At 46.7% G+C, this 26,201-nt stretch overlaps 1 protein-coding gene across 1 annotated transcript in view; it reads left to right on the top strand.

Moving 5' to 3' along the window:
• The window catches only part of GOLPH3 (golgi phosphoprotein 3), a 93,521-nt gene that overhangs the window by 30,840 nt on the left and 36,480 nt on the right, over positions 1-26,201 (top strand). Inside the window, exon 2 of the mRNA XM_069627079.1 lies at positions 17,232-17,363. Coding sequence (XP_069483180.1) covers positions 17,232-17,363 — 132 coding nt within the window. The remainder of the gene's footprint in view (positions 1-17,231; positions 17,364-26,201) is intronic.

The following is a 26,201-nucleotide window of genomic DNA, read 5'->3' as shown; positions in this document are numbered from 1 at the left end:
GTGCAATTCGATGCACTAACCTTAAAATACATGCCACCTGTACAAAATATCATCCTTTCTCATGGTCTGCACAACCCATGCTGGGACAACTGCCAGCAGGCAATCTACTTTGTGCAGCGGCTGCACTTTTTAGTGGTTCAAGTTTTAAAAAATTAGAGTCTTTCTTTCAGTTTGTGGGAATCCATTTCATTGCGAAAACTCAGTTCTACAAATACCAAACCGATTATCTATTTCCAGCCATTAGCGAAGCTTGGAGAATGGAAAAAATAACTATTGATAGTACATTCGCGGGCAAACGGTTCAGGCTAGCCGGTGATGGACAGTGCGACAGCCCAGGATTTTCAGCCAAGTACTTCACCTACCACTTTCAGGACATTGAAAGTAAGAAAATTGTGAGTTCGGTGGTCGTGCAGGTGTCACAAAGTACATCCTCAGTGGCCATGGAGAAAGTTGGCTTTGTAGCATCATTGCAAGAACTAGAATCGCGGGGAATGGTGATCGACCTGATAGCCACGGACAGACACGTTTCAATTGCCAAGACAATGAGAGAAGAGTACAAAAATATAAATCACCAATTTGACGTTTGGCATCTTGCAAAAACAATCAATAAAAAATTGTCGGCTGCAGGTAAAAAAAAAGATATGCAAGGTATTTCACAGTGGTCCAAGTCAATCAGCAACCATCTTTGGTGGAGCTCAAAAACATGTGGAGGGTCGTTGGAAATTCTACTGGAAAAATGGCGGTCAGTAATGCTACACTGTACAAACGTTCACCGCTGGAACACGAACCAACATTTCCACAATTGTGAACATGGCCATTTGTCCACAGAGGAGGCACGGAAGAAGAAGTGGTTGATTCCTTCATCACCCACTCACAAAGCCATTGAAAAGATTGTATTTGATAAAACTATAACAAAAGCTTTGAGGGGACTCACGGAATTCTGCCACACAGGAGATTTGGAGGTGTTCCACAATATGTGCCTAAAGTACAGGCCAAAACGATTGCATTTTGGCATGGAGGGCATGATAAATCGGACTCTTTTAGCAGTCTTGGCACATAACCATAATGTTGGCCGTCAACAAAGTAGGACGACCGGAACTTTAGGGACGCTTCGCTACAATAAGGCCTTCACTAAAAGAAGTAAACAATGGGTGATCAAACCAGTGTTTGAGGATATGCAATATGAGTTTATTGAGAGACTTATTGTTGACGTCCTAGATAGGCACATAAATGGAGTTGTGAACGAACCTGTGCAGGGGACAACTGCATTGCCACCCAACATTGCCTCTGTTCCATGTCCACCTAAAGAAGAGCTCATTGAGAAATACACATCACGGTTTAAATGATTGTAATTTGATTGTCTGTTCTCTCGAGTCTCCTCATGTCGCAGGCCCATTGAATATGTGTATCTATCCAACCTTGTTCATTTGCGCATTAAATTAAACCAAACAGTAATATAAATCATTTTTCAAAAAATATAGAATGTCTCCGTATTTATGGTTCTGTGGGGCTGCAAAGCATGCAGACAAAATGCAAAGATGGAGTGTAAATTTCAAGTCCTGTGAGATGGCCTTACACTGAATGTAGCTAACTAGGAATGTGTGTTCGTTCAAAGTGAAGGTCAGCTGCTTTGATTTTTTTCTCGGGTGCCAGAATGGCCCACGACTCAGTATAAGGTTCTATTGTTATTTGACCTTGACAGGCCGGGACCACATAAGAAACGATAATGAATATAATTTCAGAAACGAAAGCCATTTCATGTTCGTTCATTAGAAGAAATAACGTCGGCATAGAAGGAGTGGTATTTCGGGGCTGCCCTACGCACAGACACAATGGAAAATGCAAATATAATGTAAGTAACTCTTTAGATGAGTTTATACCGCAATTTAATTACTATACAGTAGCTTTAAAGTGTCAGGCTGAGAGGTCCTGTATCCGCGGAAGCTGCTGAACCCCCGACAATCCCCCTGAGATGTATTTCCCAGAACTAGTTTTCAATACAGCTCTGTAAACTGCACCCCAAAGGGAAAGGGGGAATGGGACAACAAAACAACACCAGGCAGACTGCGTCAAGGCTAATCAGTGCTGAACCTGCAGAGGATAAAGAATAACATATACACTTTCTTAATTCACTTACTTAACCTTATGAATGGGAAGTAATTAATCCTTAACTAATAATTGAGAATCCTACCTGGTTCTTCTCTTGAAATTTCTTAGAGAAGCGGATAAGAAGCTGAAAATCTCTCTTACTTGCGATACTAGAAATTCCCAGCAACTTCTTACATTAGGCAAAACTGGAAGTTTTAGTTCTTTGTTTGTCTTATTTCCAACTTGCACTGGTAGTTCAATTAGATTGTCTTTAAAATGTTCTTTCTTGTAATATCAAAACTTTTCAAACTATTTATAATTATCTTGAGTCTTTGAATCCTTGAAGAAAGAGGAAAAAACGTGCTAACTGCACACGCAGGTTATTTCCATTAATCGTTGAACTTCACATAGAAATCTTCCTGGTTGAAGAACACGCGCAAACGGATGAAGACGCGCGATCCAAGTAATCCACACGCGCAAAAAATCCACACGCGCAACAATTCACACGCGCAATGGTCCACACGCGCAATAATATTCTCCTGCGAGACACGCGAAATAAGAACACCCGCGCTATTGAGTTCAAAAGCAACGAAGTGATTGTCACGCGCAAAATTACTCGCGATGGAAAAAACACACGCGCACTCACAAGGCACGCGACGAACAGATTCTCGCGCTTAAAATCACACGCGCTTTGTATTTCACACGCGCTTTGTACACACGCGATAAAAATCACACGCGCTTTATATTTCACACGCGAATTGTATTTCACACGCGCATTGTACACACGCGATAAAAATCACACGCGCATTGTATTTCACACGCGCTTTATACTTCACACGCGCTTTGTATACTCGCGCTAAAAATCACACGCGCATTGTATTTCACACGCGCTTTATATTTCACACGCGCTTTGTATTTCACGCTGCGTATAGCTTTTGGCGAAAAGGATCTCTCGCGCAATAAAACACACGCGCTTTTAAAATGGCACGAGACCAACCTCTGCTCGCGCTCGGAATACAAACGCTAGAAAGCACGCGCTCACTTGAATACGCACGTTACAGTCAAAATCTCGCGCTAAGGAACACCGCACTGGAAACACAAGCGCACACCGATAGTTCAATTGTTTTAGTTGAAACACTACTTTTAACGAATTTTCAAGGAGACTGTATTTAAGATGAACAGATTTACAGTAGAAATAAAGTCACTTATCTCCTTAGCGAATTCACAAAGATTTCCTGCTTTTCCTATCTTCCAAAACGAATTCCTGCCAGCTGAAGACTTCTCCTGAACCCCCAAGAAAGTAGCCGCTCAACTGCTGAGATCTGAAGGATAAAATCCACCAGGCCTAATACTAAAGCAGGAGCAGCCACTGAACACGTCCTCTCAGATGGGGTTTTGATGATGAAAGGCACAGAGTGACAGTTTAGAATGTTCATTGTTGTTCAGCATTGTCTTCTAGCCAATCAGAGCTGTCACTGTGAGGCTCCATCTTGCCTTGGGTCAGAACCAGGATTCTGAATCATCAAGTTAAGGCCTAACCAACTATAATGGAAAACTTCCCACCCACACAAAGCTAATCTGAAAAGGATAAATAATGAAAAGGAAACTTGAATAAGAGAAGGAAACCTGACAGTACCCCCCTCCTAATGCCCAGTCTCTGGGCCTATCTTGTGTGGGTATTTAGCGTGAAACTTAGCAACTAAACGGGGGGCATGTACATCAACTGAATCTTCCCAAGAGCGTTCCTCCGGTCCATATCCCTCCCAATCAATCAAATACTGCAATCTTCCCCTCACTTTCCTAGAATCCAAAATTTGTTTAACCACAAATTCCTCAGATGAATCCTCCAAAATCACAGGGGAAGGTGGTGTTCTGAATCTAGCTCCTGAACAAACTGGTTTTAAAAGACTAACATGAAAGGTAGGATGTACCTTCAACTGCTTGGGTAATTTCAATCGTACTGCCACAGGGTTGATGATTTTCTCTACCTCAAAAGGGCCTACAAATCTTGGACTGAACTTATTCTTCCCCTTAATTTTCAGGTATCGGGTAGAAAGCCAAACTAAGTCTCCCACCTTATATTCAGGACCAGTTTTTCTTCTCAAATCGGCATATCTCTTATATTTCAACTTATTTTCTCCCAGAACCTTTTTTGCTCTATCCAAGTTATTTTTCATTATCAACAAGCGATCTTCCACTCTAGGATTCCCTGAATCCTCCTCCAACACCTCAAAACTCAGAAAGCGAGGATGAAACCCACGACCCAACAAGAAAGGGGACATAGAAGTAGCATCTTTTCCACAATTATTGTAAGAGAATTCTGCCAACCACACCAAATCCACCCATTCCTCTCTAGCTTGTAAATAACACCTTAAAAACTTCTCCAATTCTTGATTTACTCTCTCCACTTGTCCATTACTTTCCGGATGATACCCAGAAGTCAAACTAACTTCCACTCCAAGTTTCTTACAGAAGGCCCTCCAGAATTTTGAAATAAATTGAGATCCCCTGTCAGAGATAACTTGACTTGGGAGTCCATGTAGTCGAACTACACCTTGCAAAAAACTATGAGCCAGTTTTTCCGCGGTAACCTCTCCCTCTATTGGTAAAAAATGTGCTTCTTTAGTAAGAAGATCGACCACAACAAGAATGGTAGTACAACCCTTATCTTGAGGGAGATCTACTATGAAATCCATAGAAATTGTGTGCCAAGGACGAGGAGGAACAGGTAACGGCTCCAATAAACCATGCGGCTTCCCAACTTGACTTTTCGCTTGTGCACAGACTACACAAGTTTTAACAAAATTCAATGTGTCTTGGCGAATTTTTTCCCACCAAAAATTTCTTCGAACCAGTTCCAGAGTTTTTCTGAACCCAGGATGTCCTGCTAAAATGGATTCATGACAATTTCTCAAAACCTTTTCTCTCAACTCATCAGTAGGTACATAAAGCTTATTATCAAAAAAAGGAAGATTGTCTTTCAACTTTCTAGCTGGATCCAGTCTCACCCACTCCTCCATCTTCTGCAAGGACATATTTTGACGAACTTCATTCAAAAAATCCATTTCTTTAATGGCTCCAGCTAACAAAAAACGTTCTGGAGCAATTATAGGTTCTGGTTCTATAATCTCTTTGTCTTCACTTCCAGGAAATTGGCGAGATAACGCATCAGCTTTTTTGTTCTGACTTCCAGGTTTAAAAGTCACAATGAAATCATAATCTGCAAAGAACAAAGACCAACGAAGTTGTCGTGGAGACAAAGTTCTTGCAGATTTTAAAAACAATAAGTTTCTGTGATCAGTAAGGACCGTTACTGTATGTCTTGCTCCTTTAAGAAAATGTCTCCATTCTTCAAAAGCGGACTTTATTGCTAACAGTTCCCGATCAGCAATTGTGTAGTTCACTTCAGCAGCAGAAAACTTTCTAGAAAAGAATGCAACTGGATGTATTTGACCAGTAGTTTCATTCCTTTGAGAAAGCACCGCCCCCAACGCTAAATTTGAAGCATCCGCCTCCACAAAAAAAGGTTTAGAAAGATCTGGATGAATTAGAATTGGACTAGAAGTAAATCTTTGTTTTAACTCTTGAAAAGCCTTTTCTGCTTCAAGGTCCCAGTCAAATTTCACTCCTTTTTTCAAAAGTCTCGTTATAGGAGCAACCAGTCGAGAAAATCCTTCTATAAATCTCCTATAAAAATTGGCAAACCCTAAGAAACTTTGTATTTCCTTAACCTTAGTAGGAGGGGGCCATTCAAGAACGGCTTGCACCTTTTTAGGATTCATTTCTAAACCCTTAGGTGAAATTATAAAACCTAAAAACTCCACAGAATCGGTATGGAATTGACTTTTTTCCAATTTGGCAAACAAATGATTTTCTCGCAATTTTTGTAACACCAAGCGCACATGTTTCTGATGTTGATCTAGGTCAGAAGAGAAAATCAAAATATCATCGATATAAACGACAACAAAAATATCCAAGAATTCTCTAAAAACCTCATCAATGAAAAATTGGAAAGCCGCTGGAGCATTACATAGACCGAATGGCATAACTTGATATTCAAACAGCCCAAATCTGGTCTTAAACGCTGTCTTCCATTCGTCCCCTTCCTGCACACGTACAAGATGGTAAGCTCCTCTCAGATCTAATTTAGAGAAAATATTTGCTCCTTGTATTTGATTAAGCATTTCTGAGATGAGAGGAAGAGGATACCGGTTCTTAATAGTGACTTTATTAACTGCTCGATAATCTATGCAAGTTCTAAGCGAGCCATCCGGTTTTGGTACAAAAAATAAAGGAGAGGCCGCAGGTGACTTAGAATGACGAATAAATCCTTTGGCCAAATTTTCCGACAAATATTCTTTTAAATAATCATTCTCTTTCTCAGTAAGAGCATATACCCTACTACTAGGCAAAATTGTTCCTGGCTCCAGTTCAATTTTACAATCAAAGGATCTATGGGGTGGTAATTCTCCTGCCACTTTCTCATCAAATACGTCCCAGAAATCTTTGTAACACTGGGGAAGTTGACCCACTACAGCTCCCACATCATGACCTCCAATTCCAGTCTCAGCCAGAAAACTAGATACAGAATTACTTTGTTTTACCTCTTCCTCTAAGAGACTTCCTGAAAAGCAATTCTCTTTACAAAAATCAGATTGCATGTCAATTGTCCTAGCACTCCAATCAATTAGGGGATTATGAAGAGTAAGCCAAGGCATGCCTAAGATAATCTGCAACAAAGGGGCATCAATTAACTCAAATGAAATTATCTCTCTGTGACCTCCTGATAACTCCAAAGTTAAAGAACCAGTTCTATGAGTAATAGGACCAGAAGATAAACATGTACCATCAACAGCCCTAGCCTGCTCTACAACCTCCTTCAGAATAATTGGAATTCCCAACGATTTGGCCAGACCCCAATCCATGAAATTCCCAGTCGCACCAGAGTCAATCATTACAGGACCATTTCCCTTACACTCCAAATCAAAAAATAAGGATACATTTATGGTTATATGAGGAACCGCTGTCTGCACCGTATTGGCGATCTGTTGTACCTTGACTGCTGAGGAAGAAGTCTTCTTGGGAGTGTAAGGACAGTTTCCTAAAAAATGCCCACCTCTTCCACAGTATAAACACAAATTATTCTCTCTCCTCCTAGTCTTTTCCTCCACTGTTAACGGGCCTCTGATTCTTGGAGATGAATTATTCCCTTTGGGTCTACTCTCTATTTTGGGTCTATCTACTCTAAGTATAGACTTTACATCACTCTGACCATGATGTCTCTCTGCCTTCCTTTCACTCAAACGGAAATCCAATTGAATAACCAAATCAATCAGACCTTCACAAGTAGGAGGGCGTTCAACTACTCCAGACAAGGCATCCTTTAACTCATCTCTAAGGCCCCGATAAAACGAGGCTTGTTTAGCCTCGGGCCACTTGCTTTCTAACACAAGGGACTTAAATTGTGTTATATAAGCAATCAAGTCTCTATTACCTTGTTTTAATTCTAAAAGTTCACCATCCACTTCCAGAGATAGCTGTCTTCTATCAAACATTTTTCGGAATATCTCTAAAAAGTTGGTATAATTTTCTAAAACCGCACTCTTTTGACTCACCAACAACCCAGCCCAAGCAGATGCTTCCCCAGAAAGATATGACAACATAAATGTTATCTTAGAAGCATCCGATGGAAATAATTCTGGTCTACTCATAAAATGTAATTCACATTGTGTTAAAAACACCCTAAATCTCTTGGAATCCCCATGATAATGTTCTGGGAACGCCAAAGGCACTGGCATAATTATACTCCTTACCCCTTCTGCCACTGTAGGCGCCCGTTGTATGTGTGGTAACTGATCTTCTCTTTCTAACTCTGGTGGAGAACCTGCGCCCCCTGAAACCTCATCCTCTCTCCTTTCTCCCCTCTGTTGAATTTGTGTAACTTTAACACTTAAGTCATCCACCTTTTGACTAAGTAAAGCATTCTCATCCCGAGAAATTTTCAACTCCTCCCGTAACTCCCTAATCAAAGATCCTAACATCTCCATGGATTCGTCGGGGTTCATGACAGCTCGGGCGGACTAAATTATTGGCCTTTCATTCTGTCAGGCTGAGAGGTCCTGTATCCGCGGAAGCTGCTGAACCCCCGACAATCCCCCTGAGATGTATTTCCCAGAACTAGTTTTCAATACAGCTCTGTAAACTACACCCCAAAGGGAAAGGGGGAATGGGACAACAAAACAACACCAGGCAGACTGCGTCAAGGCTAATCAGTGCTGAACCTGCAGAGGATAAAGAATAACATATACACTTTCTTAATTCACTTACTTAACCTTATGAATGGGAAGTAATTAATCCTTAACTAATAATTGAGAATCCTACCTGGTTCTTCTCTTGAAATTTCTTAGAGAAGCGGATAAGAAGCTGAAAATCTCTCTTACTTGCGATACTAGAAATTCCCAGCAACTTCTTACATTAGGCAAAACTGGAAGTTTTAGTTCTTTGTTTGTCTTATTTCCAACTTGCACTGGTAGTTCAATTAGATTGTCTTTAAAATGTTCTTTCTTGTAATATCAAAACTTTTCAAACTATTTATAATTATCTTGAGTCTTTGAATCCTTGAAGAAAGAGGAAAAAACGTGCTAACTGCACACGCAGGTTATTTCCATTAATCGTTGAACTTCACATAGAAATCATCCTGGTTGAAGAACACGCGCAAACGGATGAAGACGCGCGATCCAAGTAATCCACACGCGCAAAAAATCCACACGCGCAACAATTCACACGCGCAATGGTCCACACGCGCAATAATATTCTCCTGCGAGACACGCGAAATAAGAACACCCGCGCTATTGAGTTCAAAAGCAACGAAGTGATTGTCACGCGCAAAATTACTCGCGATGGAAAAAACACACGCGCACTCACAAGGCACGCGACGAACAGATTCTCGCGCTTAAAATCACACGCGCTTTGTATTTCACACGCGCTTTGTACACACGCGATAAAAATCACACGCGCTTTATATTTCACGCGAATTGTATTTCACACGCGCATTGTACACACGCGATAAAAATCACACGCGCATTGTATTTCACACGCGCTTTATACTTCACACGCGCTTTGTATACTCGCGCTAAAAATCACACGCGCATTGTATTTCACACGCGCTTTATATTTCACACGCGCTTTGTATTTCACGCTGCGTATAGCTTTTGGCGAAAAGGATCTCTCGCGCAATAAAACACACGCGCTTTTAAAATGGCACGAGACCAACCTCTGCTCGCGCTCGGAATACAAACGCTAGAAAGCACGCGCTCACTTGAATACGCACGTTACAGTCAAAATCTCGCGCTAAGGAACACCGCACTGGAAACACAAGCGCACACCGATAGTTCAATTGTTTTAGTTGAAACACTACTTTTAACAAATTTTCAAGGAGACTGTATTTAAGATGAACAGATTTACAGTAGAAATAAAGTCACTTATCTCCTTAGCGAATTCACAAAGATTTCCTGCTTTTCCTATCTTCCAAAACGAATTCCTGCCAGCTGAAGACTTCTCCTGAACCCCCAAGAAAGTAGCCGCTCAACTGCTGAGATCTGAAGGATAAAATCCACCAGGCCTAATACTAAAGCAGGAGCAGCCACTGAACACGTCCTCTCAGATGGGGTTTTGATGATGAAAGGCACAGAGTGACAGTTTAGAATGTTCATTGTTGTTCAGCATTGTCTTCTAGCCAATCAGAGCTGTCACTGTGAGGCTCCATCTTGCCTTGGGTCAGAACCAGGATTCTGAATCATCAAGTTAAGGCCTAACCAACTATAATGGAAAACTTCCCACCCACACAAAGCTAATCTGAAAAGGATAAATAATGAAAAGGAAACTTGAATAAGAGAAGGAAACCTGACATAAAGACGGGTTAAGTTGTACTTGTTCGTTCTATGTGGCATATTGTTTTGTACCGCGCACTATCTTGGGGAGAACCGTCTCCTTTTACGGAAGCACCTCAAAACCTTCCTCTTTGCTTCTGCTTTCTCTCTCCCTCTCCCCTGCTACAACTGGTCCACTGTCTGCGACCTCGGTCCTGGGCCCTTCCACTCTCCACCTGCACTCCCTGTCAACCCCTGCACTGGGGGACTGTCTCAGTATCCTACAGCCCCCCCTTGACGTATAAAACCCAGTTGCACTGTCCTAGCTATGAAATAATTTCCCGACCTAATATATAAAATGAATAATTTTAATAAAGATCTGATGGTGAGACTAATTTCATTTTTTATGTTTTTCAAATAGGTACATCATCCATTATTGTCTGTGTCACGAGTACCAGACACCGGCGGATGGCTTCTATAATCGCCAATTGCTTCTCCGCGTGAACAACGTTAGCACCCTGACCATTTTGTGGGACGATCGCCAAGTACAAGTATGCCCTTACGCGGTACTAATGGCTAGATGCAACATACAGACCGTTGTGGTGGCCTAGTGCCTCGTTGTTGGAACAGCCATGCGATTATCAGTGCGACCGAAGAGCTTATTTTATCGTAAACCAACACCCTGTGTACTGCACACGAACATCGCTTGCCTCAAGACGAAATATTTTGGATCGAGAGCAAATAAAAATTCATTGATCTAAGACCATGTGTACAGCAAAGGAACATCGTGTGCCTCGAAACAAACTTTTTGGAACGTGAGCAAATAAAAATGCAAATCGCTGAATATTCTCAAAACATTTGATGTCCAATAAATGTACTTTGCCAAATGTACAATCTTGCTGTTAGCTTTTAAACCACAGTTTCATATTCCGAATTGTGGCGCTGTATTGTGAGATGATCTAAGACCCTGTGTACAGCAAAGGAACATCGTGTGCCTCTAAACGAACTTTTTGGAACGTGAGCAAATAAAAATGCAAATCGCTGAATATTCTCAAAAGATTTGATGTCAAATAAATGTACTTTACCAAATTTACAATCTTGCGGTTTAATCCCAATTGTGGCGCGCTGTGTTGTGTGAGCTCATCTGTGTTGATTTCCTGGTTCTGTTTGGAGTCGCGTAGAAGACGCCTGGGCGCGTTTGCCTACGCAGCACAGTCACGTCACGGATAGAGGCGGGGAATATGAATGTTTTGATCAAGTCTGTTTCAGGGGCGGGGGATTTGATTTAGTGCCGCAAAAGCAGGTGAGCCAGGGCGATGGGGGGAAATGATAGGATTATCATAAAATGGCGGATGTTTTCGAGTGCGTTAATGGACGAAAAGTCGGGTAAGGTCCATAGGAATGTTTTCTACGATCTACCGATTTATGCTTAAAAACACATGGCCGATCCATAGGAACAATAAAAAAAAAGTCCCGGAACTATCCTTTAAGAGCAAGCACTCTCGGGTGCCTTCTTTTCGCCACCTGGAATATATTTCAGAGGCGGATGAGGATTCTGATGGCCTGGTTCCTAGTCAGGTTCCAGATGAAATTGTCTTGGGCCATAGTCAGTTTGACGATTTGAGGCAGTCACTGCATGATGCCAGTGGACTGGACACCTCTCCGGAGGTGGAGTTTTGTAGGCCTGAGCCTGGCTCTCATGCCGATTCCTCGTACCGGAGCCTTATGGCTAGGGTTTGAGTACTTGGGATGGTCTGCTCCCACAGGGGAGTTTGTGCAGGATGATCTAACGGACATCCTTGATGTTGGTCCCCCAACTGACCCAGTACTGCCGTTCCATATGGCTTTGCAGAGAAGGGTGGCGGCGGCTTGGACTGCTCCGGAGAGTCTCCCGGCGGTGGGCAGATCCTTGTCGCGAAAATACCGTCCAGCCAGTAGCGACCCCTGCTACTTGACCAGGCACCCCACTCCGGAGAGTTTGGTGGTGCAGGCGGCCACGGCCCCGGCAAAGCAGGCGGCGTACCCTACCATCCCTCCTGATAGGGACGACAAACGTTTTGATGGCTGAGCGAAGAAAGTGTTTTCTTCTGGTGATATGGCGCTTCAGGCGGCCAACTCCATTTGTGCCTTGTCTCGTTTCAGACACACTCTGTGGAACTGTGTTGCGTTAGCGGCTGGACATATTCCCGAAGGGGACGAACGGGATGGTTTCCTTGCAATGGTCCAGGATGGTAAGGATGCAGTCGGGTTTGGACTTAGCTGAATGCGTCAGTAGGTCCATGGCGGCGAGCACCGTGATACACAGGTTTGCGTGGTTGCGGAAGTCGGGGTTTGCTGCTGATGTGCAGTCCCGGCTCCTCAACATGCCCTTTGACGGTGAACACCTTTTTGGCAGCAAGGCTGATGAGAGCCTTGAGAGGTTGCAGACCTCAAAAGCTGCAGCGAAGTCGTTGGGCGCTGCAGTTCGCCAACCTCCGCCTTTTCGTCCTAGGGGACAGCAGTGGAGGGGTGGTTCCTTTCGCTATTACTCGTCCTTCAGTAAAGCGAGAGGAGCTGGCAGTCAAAGAGGCCAACGCAGGGGTACCAGAGGTGGACGACAGGGTACCTGTGGTGCCAAGGCCGCTTGGGCGGTTGCCTTTTTTCCCTCCGGTAACGCCGCAGCTGCTCCCACTCAGTCATGAGGCCATGTCCCATGGTTCGCCGGTTGGGGGAAGGCTGGCGCAGCATCTTGTAGAGTGGCGAGCCATTACTTTAAGATGTGTGGGTTCTGGAGATCATAACCCACGGCTACTGTCTTCCCTTTCGGCACAGGCCTCGCGACAATCCACCGGGGAACCTCTCTTTGCAGAGTCCGGATCCGCTCTTTGTGCAGGAAATTCAAGCCCTGCTGGAGAAAGGCGCCATAGAACTGGTGCCTGTAGCGGAGAGGAACAAGGGATGGTATTCCCCTTATTTTTTTATTTCGAAGAAAGACAGGGGATTGAGACCCATCATGGACTTGCGCGGTTTGAACAAACTCCTCAGGAAGGACAAGTTCTAGATGGTTACTCTCTCTCAAGTCCTCCAGGCCCTTCAGCTTCAGGACTGGTTGGTGTCTCTCGACCTCAAGGATGCTTACTTTCATGTGCCGATCCATCCCAAGCACAAGAAGTACCTGAGGTTCGCGGTTGGCGACTCGCACTTTCAGTTTCGGGTCCTGCCGTTCGGATTGACCTCCGCCCCAAGGGTTTTCACCAAGCTCATGGTGGTGGTGGCAGCGCATCTCAGGCAAGGGGGGGGATTCACGTCTACCCCTACCTGGACGATTGGTTGATCAGTGGGAGCGCTCCCGAGCAAGTCCTGGATCATCTGTCCGTCACCTGCCACTCACAGCGGCTCCAGTACATCGGAGCAGTGCTCGACACTTCCCTGGGGCAGTGTTTTCCTCCCCAGGTGAGGGCTCTTCACATTCAGCAGATGGTGCACAAGTTTCAGCATGCCCAGACGCTCCCAGCGTTCGAGTTCTTGAGGTTGCTGGGCCTCATGGCATCCTGCATTCTTCTGGTGCCAGAGGCTCGCCTGCGGATGTGGTCTTTGCAGTGGATACTCAAGACGCAATGGTCGCAGTCCTCGGCAGGATGTCGGACCCGGTTCAGGTGCCGCCCTCGGGCGCCCGGGACCTTCTGTGGTGGGCCGTCGAAGGCAACTTGATGAAGGGGGCTCCATTTTGGCTTCCCTGGCCGGAGGTGACTATCGTGACGGATGCATCCCTCACGGGATGGGGAGCTCATGCCAACGGCCTCAGCGGTCGTTGGTCTCCGGAGTCCAGACTCCATATCAATCTGTTGGAGCTGAGGGCCGTCAGGCTAGCCCTGAAGGCTTTTCTGACGACAGTGCGAGGAAAGAGTGTCCTGATCCTGACGGACAACACAGTGGCCATGCACTACCTCAACAAAAAGGGGGTGCAGGGTCACTTCCTCTGTGCAGGGAGGCGATGCAGCTCGAGTTCTGGGCCATCCATCAGGAAGCCCACATTCTGATTTGGAGCCCGCACCGGAAATATATGCGGTTCTCTGTGGGAGCAGAACACTTCCAGTTTTGTGTACTCCCTTTTGGTCTCAGCCCGGCGCTGCATGTCTTTACGAAGATGTTGGTCATCGCAGCTTTCATCAGACTGCAGGGGGTTCATGTATATCCGTACTTGGACGATTGGCTCCTGCGCAGTCCTTGCTCCCAGACGGTCTTGACCAATCTTCAGTCTCTCCTGCAGCTCCTGTTCCATCTTGGGCTGTTGGTGAATTGGCGGAAATCGTCCATGACGATCTCTCAAGACCTGATTTTCCTGTGTTTCCGTTGGAATACAGTCAGCACCAGGGTGTTCCTAACGGCGGACAGGATTGCAGACCTATTGACCACGTGTCAGCTCTTCCTCCAGTCCTTGCACATGACGGCCTGGTGGTTCCAAAGACTTCAGGGTCTCATGGCCTCTTGCATGCTAGCCCTACCTCTTACATGTCTGAAGATGAGGCACACCCAGCTAGCTCTTCGGAGCTGCTGGTCTTGGGCATCGGATCTGGATTCCAAGATAATTCCAGTTCCATCCTGCATGACAGCGGATCTACAATGGTGGTCCTCAACCAACATCCTTTCAGAGGTGGCCTCCTTCCAGGAACCCTGCCCACAAGTGACAGTTACCACGGACGACTCCTTTCTGGGGTGGGGAGCAACGCAGCGTCACCTTGAAGTATTTGACCTGTGGAAGCCTCAGGATAGGCAGTTTCATATCCATTATCTGTAACTCCTGGCTGTGTTCCTGGCGAAACTTCAGCATCTGTCGATTCTTCCCCCGATGAGATTTCGGCTGATACCCAACCTTCTTCACCAGAGCGATCACCAGTTGAGGCACAGCCCTCCCCTAACACCCTCTCACCCCCACAGCCACCCTTTAGTCAGCTTGGTGCCGGAATTCAAATCTTGAGCACAGTCATCTGTCCGAGGATAATATGCACATTATCCAAACGGCTAGGCAGCATTCTACGAGGGCCCAATATAGGAGCAAATGGCTCCGTTTTTGTCACTGGTGCTTAGCTAAACAGCTCGGCCCCAGGCATGCTACGGTCGACCCTGTTCCATCCTTTGTGTCTCACCTGACCGATTCTGGCATTCATGTTCCGTCTTGCAGAATTGCAAAACTTGCTCATCTGCCATTGCGGCCTACCTGTCCACAGACAGCTGTTGCTTCTCATAGACTAATCCAGTCATCAAAAGGCATTTTGCTGGGCTCCTTCATCTCTTCCCGCAAGTGCGCACTCCTCATCCCAAATGGGATTTAAATGTGGTCCTCGCCGCTTTATGCCATAAGCCGTTTGAACTCATGGCCACTACTGATCTTAAGTACCTTTCTTGGAAGGTGGCTATTCTGATTGCCATAGCATCCGTAAGGTGAGTAAGTGAGCTCCAATCGCTTTCTGTGGAACATCCGTTCCTCACTTTCCACAAGGATAAAGTTGTGCTTTGCACTCATCCATCCTTCCTTCCTAAGGTGGTTACCGACTTTCATTTGAATCAGTCTATCTCCTTACCAGTCTTCTTCCTGAACCCGGCATCTGATGCTGAGAGAGTTCTACACAATCACGAAGTCAGGCAAGCTCTCAAGTTTTACCTCGATAGAACGGGTGAACTCAGAAGGTCATCACAACTGTTACGTTCGGTGACCCTAAATTAGCTCCCACGTTGGATTTCCTCATGCATTTCAGAGGCTTCTACGATCTAAGGCATTCAACCGCCTAAGGGCATCCATGCTCATCTAGTTTGCAGCAAAGCTGCTGCTGTTGCCTTCCAAAAGTATGTTCCTTGGGAATCCTCGCCAAGGCGGCTACGTGGGCCTCCTCATCAGCTTTCTGCAAGCATTGCTGCTTAGACCTGAACTCCAGGGCTGATGCTCAATTTGGCCAGGCTGTCCACAAAAGCTTGTTTTAATGACGGGATTTTCCATCCACCCTTACTTCCTCTGGTTGTGCTTGGGGAATCTCCCACAAATATTGAGGAAAGGGCACGGGACGTATAACAGTTACTCACCTTAGTGACTATCTTACTTCTAGTCCATAGTCCTCTTTCCTCCATATGCCTGCCCGCCGTCACCTCTAAAGTATCCCCTATTATTGCTTAAATGGTCTCATCCCTGGCAATAGAAATGGACTGAAGGGTGATGCATGGGCGGAGCTCAGGAGGGCGGGGGCCACGTGCTGTGGCCCCACATAAAAAGAAAAGGACAAATATTTAATTTGTTATGCTGTTTGACAAAAGTGCTTCTGTCCCGCCTGGAAGGATGGAATGTCCCAGAAGTATGGAGGAAAAGGGACAATTGACTAGGAGTAAAATGGTCACTGCGATGATTAACTTTATTACTTTTCCTAGTAGCACATACACAAAGTAAAATAAACACTTACAACGTGACAAACGCTTTAGAGTGCGGCTGCGCACCGTAGGATCAGAAGGCATTTGCTCAGTGCTGTATATATACTTGACAGCAAGGAATTTTCAACTATCTATTCAAAGAAAAGGGGTGATAAACGGCAATGCTATATAAAAGGGCTTGGTACTTATCTTAGAATAAGGTTGTCTGCAACACTTGAACGTGAAGCCCAAAATGTGCACAGGAAGCGAGTTAGGACTCCAGAATACGGGGATCACAGCGCTGATCAGGTAAATCTATGATGCCCTGCTGTGTGCGTTGGTGTTTAGTTGACCGGTGCCCTTACGTCCCAGGTAAGGTTTCAATAATCTAAAAGTGCAAACCTTTGTCACTTGCACTGGATATGTACTTCATGGCGTTTTATACTTTCAGTTGTAAGGTGATCTGCCCATGTGTCCTGAGATGTGGCGAATGCAGCACCACAGGGCTCAAGTTGAAGCGCTCACTAACGATGTCGGGATCTCCATGGTTATCTCAGGAACAGAAAGGATGCAATGCACGCGAGGGTCCTCTTCCTTATTGCGCGATTATGTTGACTTGTGCGCGATGATGTGTCAAGGACATTGGGTGCCCTCTGGAGAATGCCTGCCAGCATGAATGTGAAGCAGATAGCCTGAGGATACTAATAAGATCTGTCAGCGCTGCTAGTCTTATTAAGTACACTTCAAGAGATGAAGATGCTACAGGCCCTTGGGCCATATTCTATTACCAGACATCCATATACACGGCATAAGCTCATCCATTCTTTGTTACGCTACAGTTTGAATAAACTGTCAGATCATACTGTTTGTGTCTTTATTTGACGTATTTCCTTATTTCAGGGTTACACATCTTTTTGGAATGACTGCATTTCATCTGGATTACGAGGCTGTATGTTGATCGAACTGGCATTGCGAGGGCGTCTGCAGTTGGAGGCTTGTGGTATGAGGCGCAAAAGTCTACTAACGAGGAAGGTAGGACATTTCAACAGTCTGCAGTTGTTTTTCATTTGCATTGCTTTCATTTATGCCTTGTCAACCTCACTTGGATTTATCATCCACCTCTGTTGCTTTATAAATTAGCTCATGATGGACAGACTACAAGATATGTTTGTTTTTAAATGTTCCCTTTTTGCCGTCAAATCTAAAAGCTAGCCTTCCATTCCTGGATGATGATTGATCCTCAATGTCATTCCATTAGTTTATTTCATAAAACTAGCAACAATTGACCCTTTCGAGGGGATTGTGTCCTTCAACATATTCCACATCTTTGACATTGATTACCACAGCTGTGCTGCTTCAGAGAACTTTTTTGGCGTGGGCGTCCTGCGTCGATGAAGTCCTTGAAGGAGCGTATCAACCTCCTCCGACAGTCAACGTCACCGGATGTTATATGTAGAATGCACGACGCCCGTAGCCTCAGTTCAGTTTTTTCCACGAACATGTTCGCTTCAAAATCTCGTCACGCCTCAGTTCTATCTTGTTGCATAGGTTCTTCTATTGTTACCAGAAAAGATGTCTTCGTCTTCTGCTACCCCGAAGTCCGGCTTCAAGGAGTGTCGGGACTGCGGTTCCAAGATGTCACTTATGGACCCGCACAGCGTCTGCCTCTGGTGCCTTGGCGAGAGCCACGCCACCGATGACTGCGACGAATGCCAGTCTTCGACGTCAAAGGCCTTGCGGGAGTGGAAGAAGAAGCTGTCGCTAGGTAGGGTTTCCAAACCCTGCAAGTCTAATCTGCTGGACATTCGACTGACGATTCAAGGGGCAGCTCTCCGCGTCGGCCTTAGTCCAGGGGGGGTCTCGTTCTAGGAGTGGGTCCCACCATTCCTCTGCCTCCTTGAGGCATTCACGGAAGCGCTGTCACTGGTCGCCTTCCCCGTCCTCGTATGAGGGCTCCGCCAGTCGGCAGTGGCTTGTCCCACGACACAACTCGTCGCCGGCCAAATGGGATGAATTCCGCCGGCAGTTAATGGCGATTTTCAGATCGCAGGGCACTGTGTCCGCGCCTTCGAGAGAAGCCGGCAAGGAATGCGCTAGAGCCACCGCTGGCACGCCTTCAGGCTCGGGCGGTCGGCGCGATCACCGGGAACCGTCGAGGTCCTGATCGGACAAAGATGATCGCCACCGTGCCTGCTCCAGGTCCCGGTCCTCGACGCCGTCGAGACAGTGGGAGCCTGTGAGGCCTTCGAAGAAGGCATAGACTCCATCGGCGCCGTGTGCGTCGGGTCTTGCTTGAGGCTCCGGCTCTGAGAAAGTCATCAGCGCCGAGGCTGTCTAAGTACACACTCGGTGGGTTGGGGGGGGTTCCCGCCTCGAAGCCGTCGTCGGCGCCTCCGACGCCACTTCCATCGACGCCTTTCAAGGAAAATTTGCCAGAGGTACCCCGGAGAGCTGTGGAAGCAGGCGCTCAGCAAGTCTGTGCACCCTATATTTGACCCATACTCTGTTCCTCCTCCCAGGGTGGACTTGTTCCAACCCTTGGAGTACATTTCGGAGGTAGAGGAAGGGTCTGATGAAGAGGGGGTTGTGCCTCCTGAGGTTCCTGATGACCTGTTGTCTGGTCATAGCCAGTTGGAAGACCTTTGTCAATCTTTACATGACGCAAGTGATCTTGATACCTCCCCGGAGGTTGAATTTGGCAGGCGGGAGTCTGGTACACATGCTGACTCCTTGTACAGGCACCTCATGTCGAGGGTGACAGAGAATCTGGGGTGGTCTTCTCCACCTATGGGTTTTCTGCAGGGTGACCGGACAGATGTCTTGGACCAAGGTCCACCCACTGACCCGGTGTTGCCATTTCATATGGCCTTACAAAGAAGGGTGGCAGCGGCTTGGACTGCTCCAGAGAGTCTACCGGCAGTGAATGTCGTTGCTGAAAAAATACCACCAGCCAGTGGTGACCCCTGCTACTTGTCTACACACCGTACTCCAGAGAGTTGGTGGTGCAGGCGGCTACGGCCCAAGCAAAGCAGGCTACGTACCCTACAATCCCTCCTGATGGGGACGACAAACGCTTTAATGGTTGGGCGAAGAAGGTATTTTCTTCTGGGGGTATGGCTTTTAAGGCAGCCAACTCCGTTTGTGCCCTTGCAAGATTCACGCGCACTCTGTGGAATTGTGTCGTTGGCGGCTGAACATATTCCCGAAGGGGAGGAATCGGATGGTTTTCTTGGCCTCGTTCAGGATGGCAAGGATGCCATGTATGAAACCGTTCAGTCGGGTCTGGACGTGGCCGTTCAGTCGGGTCTGGACGTGGCAGACTGTCAGCCGATCCATGGCGGCGAGCACCGTGATGCACAGATGTGCATGGTTGCGCAAGTCTGGGTTTGCTCCTGATGTACAGTCCCGGCTTCTTAACGTGCCCTTTGATGGTGTCCATCTTTTTGGCAGCAAGGCTGACGAGAGCGTTGAGAGGTTGCAGACCTCCAAAGCTGCAGCGAAGTCCTTGAGCGCTGCAGTGCATCAACCTCTGCCTTTTCCGCTTAGGGGACAGCAATGGAGGGGAGGTTCCTTTTGATACTAATCTTCCTTTGGTAGATCGAGGGGAGCTGCCAGTCAAAGGGGCCATCGTAGGAGTACCAGAGGTGGTAAGCAAGGTACTCGTGGTGCCAAAGCACTCTGGCAGTTGCCTCCTTGCCCTCAGGCACTGTCGCAGCCGCTTCCGCTCAGTCATGAAGCCATGTCCCATGGTTCGCCGGTTGGGGGAAGGCTGGGGCAGTATCTTGTAGAATGGCGTGCCATTACTTCAGATGTGTGGGTTCTTGAGATCATAGCCCACGGCTACTGTCTTACTTTCCGGCAGAGGCCTCACAAGAATTCACTGGGAAATGCTCTTTGAAGCATCAGCGTCAGAATCCTCTCCTTGCACAGGAAATCCTATCCCTGCTAGAGAACGGTGCCATAAAACTGGTACCTGTAGCGGAGAGGAACAAGGGATGGTATTCCCCATATTTTTTTATCCCGAAAAAAGACAGAGGATTGAGACCCATCATGGTCTTGCGTGGTTTGAACAAGCTCCTCAGGAAGGACAAGTTCAAGATGGTTAGTCTTTCTCAAGTCCTCCAAGCCCTGGTGTCTCTCGACCTCAAAGATGCTTAATTTCATGTGCCGATTCATCCCAAGCACAGGAAGTACCTGAGGTTCGCGGCTGGCGACTTGCATTTTCAGTTTCGGGTCCTGCCGTTCGGAATGACCTCCACCCCGAAGGTCTTCACCAAGCTGACGGTGGTGGTGGCAGTGCATCTCAGGAAAGGGGGGATTCAAGTCTACACCTAGCTGGACGATTGGTTGTTCAGGGCGCGCTCTCCCGAGCAAGTTCTGGATCATCTGTACGTCACCTGCCACTCCCTTCACAAGCTGGGCTTCTCCCTCAACTTAAACATGTCCCATGTGACACCTACCCAGCGGCTCCAGTATATTGGGGCAGTGCTAGACACATTCCTGGGGCAGTGTTCGCCTCCCCAGGTGAGGGCTTGCCACATTCTGCAGATGGTGGACAAGTTTCAATGTGCCCAGAGTCTCCCGGCGTTCAAGTTCTTGAGGTTGCTCAGCCTCATGGCATCCTGCATTTTACTGGTGCCAGAGGCCAGGCTGTGGATGAGATCTCTGCAGTAGGCACTCAAGAAGCAGTGGTCGCAGTTCTCCGGCATGATGTCGGACCCGGTTCAGATTCCGTCCTTGGTCGCCCAGGACCTTCTGTGGTGGGCCATCGAAGGAAATATGTTCAAAGGGGCTCCGTTTTGGCAACCGTGGCCGGAGGTGACGATCGTGACGGACGCATACCTCATGGATTGGGGAGCTCAAGGCTTTTCTGCCGTTTGTGCGGGGAAGAATGTCCTGATTATGACGGACAATACAGTGGCCATGCACTACCTCAACAAAAAGGGGGGGCAGAGTCACTCCCACTGTGCAGAGTGGTGATGCAGCTCTGGTTCTGGGCCATCCAGCTGGAAATTTCGAGCTCGCAGTTCATCTGTCCAGAGACGAAAACGTAGCGGCGGACGCTCTGAGCATGCAGAGCACTGTCTCTCACGAGTGGGAGCTGGCTGGGGAATCCCACAAGTGGATCGCTTCGCCACCAGTGTCAACCAGAAGTGCGAGAGATTCTGCTCGTGGGAATTTCCTCCAAGAGGAGCCTTAGGGGACGCGTTCGTAGTAGAGTGGTCCTGCCCACTGCTGTACGCGTTCCCTCCAGTCCCCGTCATTCCGCAGGTGTTGCGGAGGTTCGGTTCCCGGATGATCCTCATTGCTCCAGCTTGGGCCGGAGAGCGTGGTACCCGGACCTTCTAGACATGTCTATCTGCCCTCCACGTCGTCTTCCCTACCGAGACGATCTGCTCTCATGGGAGGGGAGTCGAGTTCTCCATCCAGAGGTCAAGGCACTCAGCCTTCAAGCTTGGTATCTGAAAGGCTGAGATATAAGGATTGGTACGTGATGTATGTGTTGCTTTCGGCCAGAAGGCCTGCAACGAAATCCCTGTACCGTTGCCGTCGGAAGAAGTTCTGGCGCAGGGTTCAGAATGTGGATCCTTTCCAATTTTGCATTCCTTTGGTTTTCTTTTTTGCTTTCTTTAGCCCACAAGGGCCTGCATGTGGGTACCATTAAGGGTTACCTGGTGGCGCTGTCCATATTTAAGCGCTCGCCTGAGGAATGTTCTTATTTTAAAATCCCTTTGATTTCTCAGTTCCTAAAAGGGCTAACGTGCGTTTCCACCGTCGCCTTTCCATGTGCCAGGATGGCATTTGAATTTGCTTTTAAAGTTCCTAATGGGACCTCCGTTTGAGCCCTTGTATTCTTGTCCGCTGCGACTATTGTCCTTTAAAACTGTATTTTTAGTTGCGGTTACTGCCGCCCGCAGTGTGAGTGAGTTGCAGGCACTTTCCGCCAAACCACCCTTCACTGTGTTCCATAAGGACAGGGTTGTTCTTGGGGGACGGCCTTCCTTTGTTCTGAAGGTTGTGTCGGAATTCCATCTGAGCTAGAAGATAATTCTTCCGGCATTCTATCCGCCTCCACATCCTGGTAAGGAAGAGGAGAGGCTCCATAGGTTGGATCCTAGGAGAGCTTTGAGTTTCTATCTCTTACGGATGTCCCGGGTCAGAGTGGACGATCAGCTCTTTATTTGTTATGCTGGAAGGCGTTTAGGCCATGTTTCCAAGCAGACCTTGTCTAGATAGATCATTTTGGCGATCTCTGTATGTTATCGTTTGGCGGGAAAGGACCCTCGAGTAGGCTTACAGGGTCTTTCTACTAGGGGTATGGCTGCTTCCACGGCACTACAGAGGGGTGTTCCGATTCGCTATATTTGCAAAGCAGCCACATGGGCCTCTGTCCATTCTTTTGTGAAACATTATTCCCTGGACTCTATCCATGGGCGAGATTTGGCCTTTGGCAAGGCAGTCCTCTATTCTGCAATTTGATTGGGCATTCTAAAAAATTCTAAATTCTTTTCCCACCTTCTTACGTTGGTACTGCTTTGGGAGTCTGTCAAAGATGTGGACTACATTGGAGGACACCATCCCCTTGAAGAACAAGTTACTGTCTTACCTGGTAACGTTCTTTCGATGGGATGTTCCTCTGACGTATTCCTCATCGCACCCTCCCTACCTGCCCCGCAACAGAATTTAAGCGATTGCAGCTCCCGTTTCCGCAAGGCTTACTGGCAGAAGATTGGTGCCACGCATTCCGGGGATAAAAAAAACTTTAACTGATGTTACGGGCGTCATGCGTCCTACATATAACATCCAGTGATGTCGACGGTCGGAGGAGGTCCTCGAAGGAGCGTATCTACGTCAGCAACGCAGGACGCCCACGCCGAAAAAGTTTTCCGAAGCAGCACAGCTGTGGAAATTCATGTCAAAGATGTGGAATACGTCAGAGGAACATCCCATCGAAAGAACGTTACCAGGTAATAAAGTAACTTGTTCTTTTTGAAAAGTTATCTAGGCACCGCTCTACCTGTTGCTAATACAAAGTTTAATTCTATCTCAGAATCTTGGGGCGCCCGCTAACTAGACAAATGTATAACTTATTCCAGAGCTGACTAAGATCACTCTTGAAACTGGAAAAGGTCCATTTTGTTGGACCTTCTACAATGACACTTGTTCGCTTGTCTTCAACCAATGACATGAACCTTGCGTGATACTGACTGCATAATGATGGCCGCATTGGCCAGGTGAAGAGTCTAGGTGCCTAGCAAACTTTCTGACTCGGAAGTAAAACACTTAAGAAATTGAGTTTTATTGCATTTTTTTCAAATCGGTTATACTGGTGTTTTTATTTGCATTCATTATATTGTGCTTGGAGGATTCAGTAAAAGGTCGTTCAATGTTCGCTTCATTCTATTGGCACATGCTGCCTGCTTGTTGGAGAATCTTTTGTGTATGCTTCCACGCCAACAAAAAGGTTTGAACTACACATTTTCTGGTTTTGCCTACTAAAGAAACAAAACTAAACGGAAATAAAGGTTAGCTGGATTATATAACTGGCGCAGACAGTGAGATTATAAAGTGTTTTATTTATTTTTTTACTAATTCAAAATACTAAAGGCCTTGTGACGGTGAGGTGGTGTAGTGTCAGGATGGGGAGTAATCAAAATGTTAACCCTTTCTGTGCATCTGAGGACAAACTCATTCACCACTAAGGGTGGAAGTGGGGTTTCTTGTACACAGAGTCCCTTTTAGCCTCGCCATTAATATTATGGTCTTGGTAAAGGTTTGCTATTTAATCAAGGTTTGGGTGCTTTAAACACTAGTGGAAAGCCCACCTTGCTTCTAAGGACACAAGTGCGGTAGTTATCAGTAGAGGGATTTTGAGCTTTTTGATGGTCGTTAATGGGTATGCAATTATCAGACCATTTAAGGGGCAGGAGTTGTGGAAAGATCCTCGGTACAAGGTGGTTGACCTTTTTCAACAGACTGGCACTCTTCCTCTACCACACCCGCACATGGACACGCATATTGGCCTATTACACTTGTGTCCACACACACAGCACATGCTTATGAGCAAGCAGACGGACTATTAAGTGACTAGCTTGTAGTATTTGTCTATAAATAATGAGCCTCCCCCCACCCCCTTGAGAATGACTGTGCAGTATTTGTGGATTTGCAGTGAGCCACTGAAAATGTCCAGTTCCAGCCATCAGCCTTTATAGAGTTGATGTGCATAAGTTGCACAATGCTTGCTTAAAGTATTCTGTTTGTCCCCCTGGATTGCGACTACCAGAACTTTGTATTGGGGTGGCGAAGGTGTAGACAGACTTGGTAAACGCTTGATAAATGAGAGTATTGGACATAGGATATTGAGATTTTGCTAGCTGGACTAGTGCCCAAACCATTTTTAGATTGGTCTGTTTATCTCCTGTGATGATGCCAGAGGAGGTTGAGACATATCGGAGCCAATTAACTACAAATCCCCTTGGGCCTGTGCTAATCAGGAAGAGTAAACGGATGATGTCATAAGTGAGGGGAGGGCCATAGCTATTGGAAAGACATCTGAGAGCTCCAATGAGGGATAAATCTCCCAAGAAGGTGCTTTACTTTAATACAGTTTTTTTTTTTTTTTTGTGTTTTAGCCTGCAGAGAAGGGTGAGGAGGAAAAGGCTATCTCTGAAGAGGAAATCGTATATGAATGGGCCTACTGAGTTAGAGGTGCCCTGAAGGGTTAAGCATCTTGTGCAGTTATTATCATTATAATAGTTTGCTGTAGTGAATCGGCGGAGGTCGAGAGAGCGTGATGGAGACCCAACGTTGGGAGAAGGCCGTAGTATCCGCCATCTGTGAGCCTGGTAATACGGCCCTGGCTCGTTCCTCGCAGAGGGCGCAGTTGAGGAGCGGAGACGAGCCCCCACCTTTGCGGAGGAGGAGTCAGCTCGCCGAAGGCAGCTGAAGCCGTAAGAGCAGCTGTGAGGTCGATCAGCTGTGAGGCCGCAGCGTTGAAGCTCCAACTTGGCGGAGGAGTCAGCTCGTCAACGGCAACTGAAGCCGTATGATCAGCTGTGAGAGCGCATCGGCGCAGGGTTGAAGCCCCCACCTTTGCGGAGGAGGAGACAGATCGTCGGAGACAGGAGAAGCTGATGGAACAGCAGCTGAGCGGCTGTAGCAGCGCCCCAGTCCAATCGTGACGGAGGAGGAAATGACAACTGAAGGACTAGGGAGCTAACGCTGAAGTGAGTTAACGAACCCCGTAGATCCTTCGTAAGATGTGGAGTGCCAGTGCAACATCCAAGTGCAGAGCAGAGGGCCCATACTACGGCGGAGCAGTTTGAGAACATCCCGCGTCACTGAATGAGGTGAGGAGGCGAATGGGGCAAACTGATATGGCCTAAGGGAAGGCACCAGTAGAGTTGACAACCTCAAGCCGGGAAATTAAGAAATAAGAGAGAAGGCTGATCTGACAGTAAAAGATTGCCCATAAGCCCTATTGATACCAGGCCACAAGGGAATCTACCGAGAGCCCTGTGGTAGGCCACGTTTGGGTATCGAGGAGGAGGATAATATGAAAGGCACAGAAGTGATGCACAGGAAGCTATAAGGACACTTATCCTCTCATCCAAAGCCTATTGTCAAGAGAAGTGACAAGATACAACTTAAAGACTGGCCCAGGGAGAAAGGAGTCACAAGAGTCACGAATATTCTCCAACTGTCTAGCAATTTTGTTTGTTCCTATGTTACCAGAAAAACAATTAAAACAAAATTCCAACTTCACACTTGTCTATTGTGTAGTCTATTCCCACTTGCTATATTACATCTCCCCACAAATCCAGCCTCTGCTTGGACAAGGCACATGAATGGCAGAATTCATTGGAATCC

The sequence above is a fragment of the Ambystoma mexicanum genome, chromosome 6p, assembly GCF_040938575.1.
Source record: "Ambystoma mexicanum isolate Mex_15411 chromosome 6p, UKY_AmexF1_1, whole genome shotgun sequence".
Taxonomy (NCBI): domain Eukaryota; kingdom Metazoa; phylum Chordata; class Amphibia; order Caudata; family Ambystomatidae; genus Ambystoma; species Ambystoma mexicanum.
This window is presented reverse-complemented; position numbering and strand designations above follow the sequence as displayed.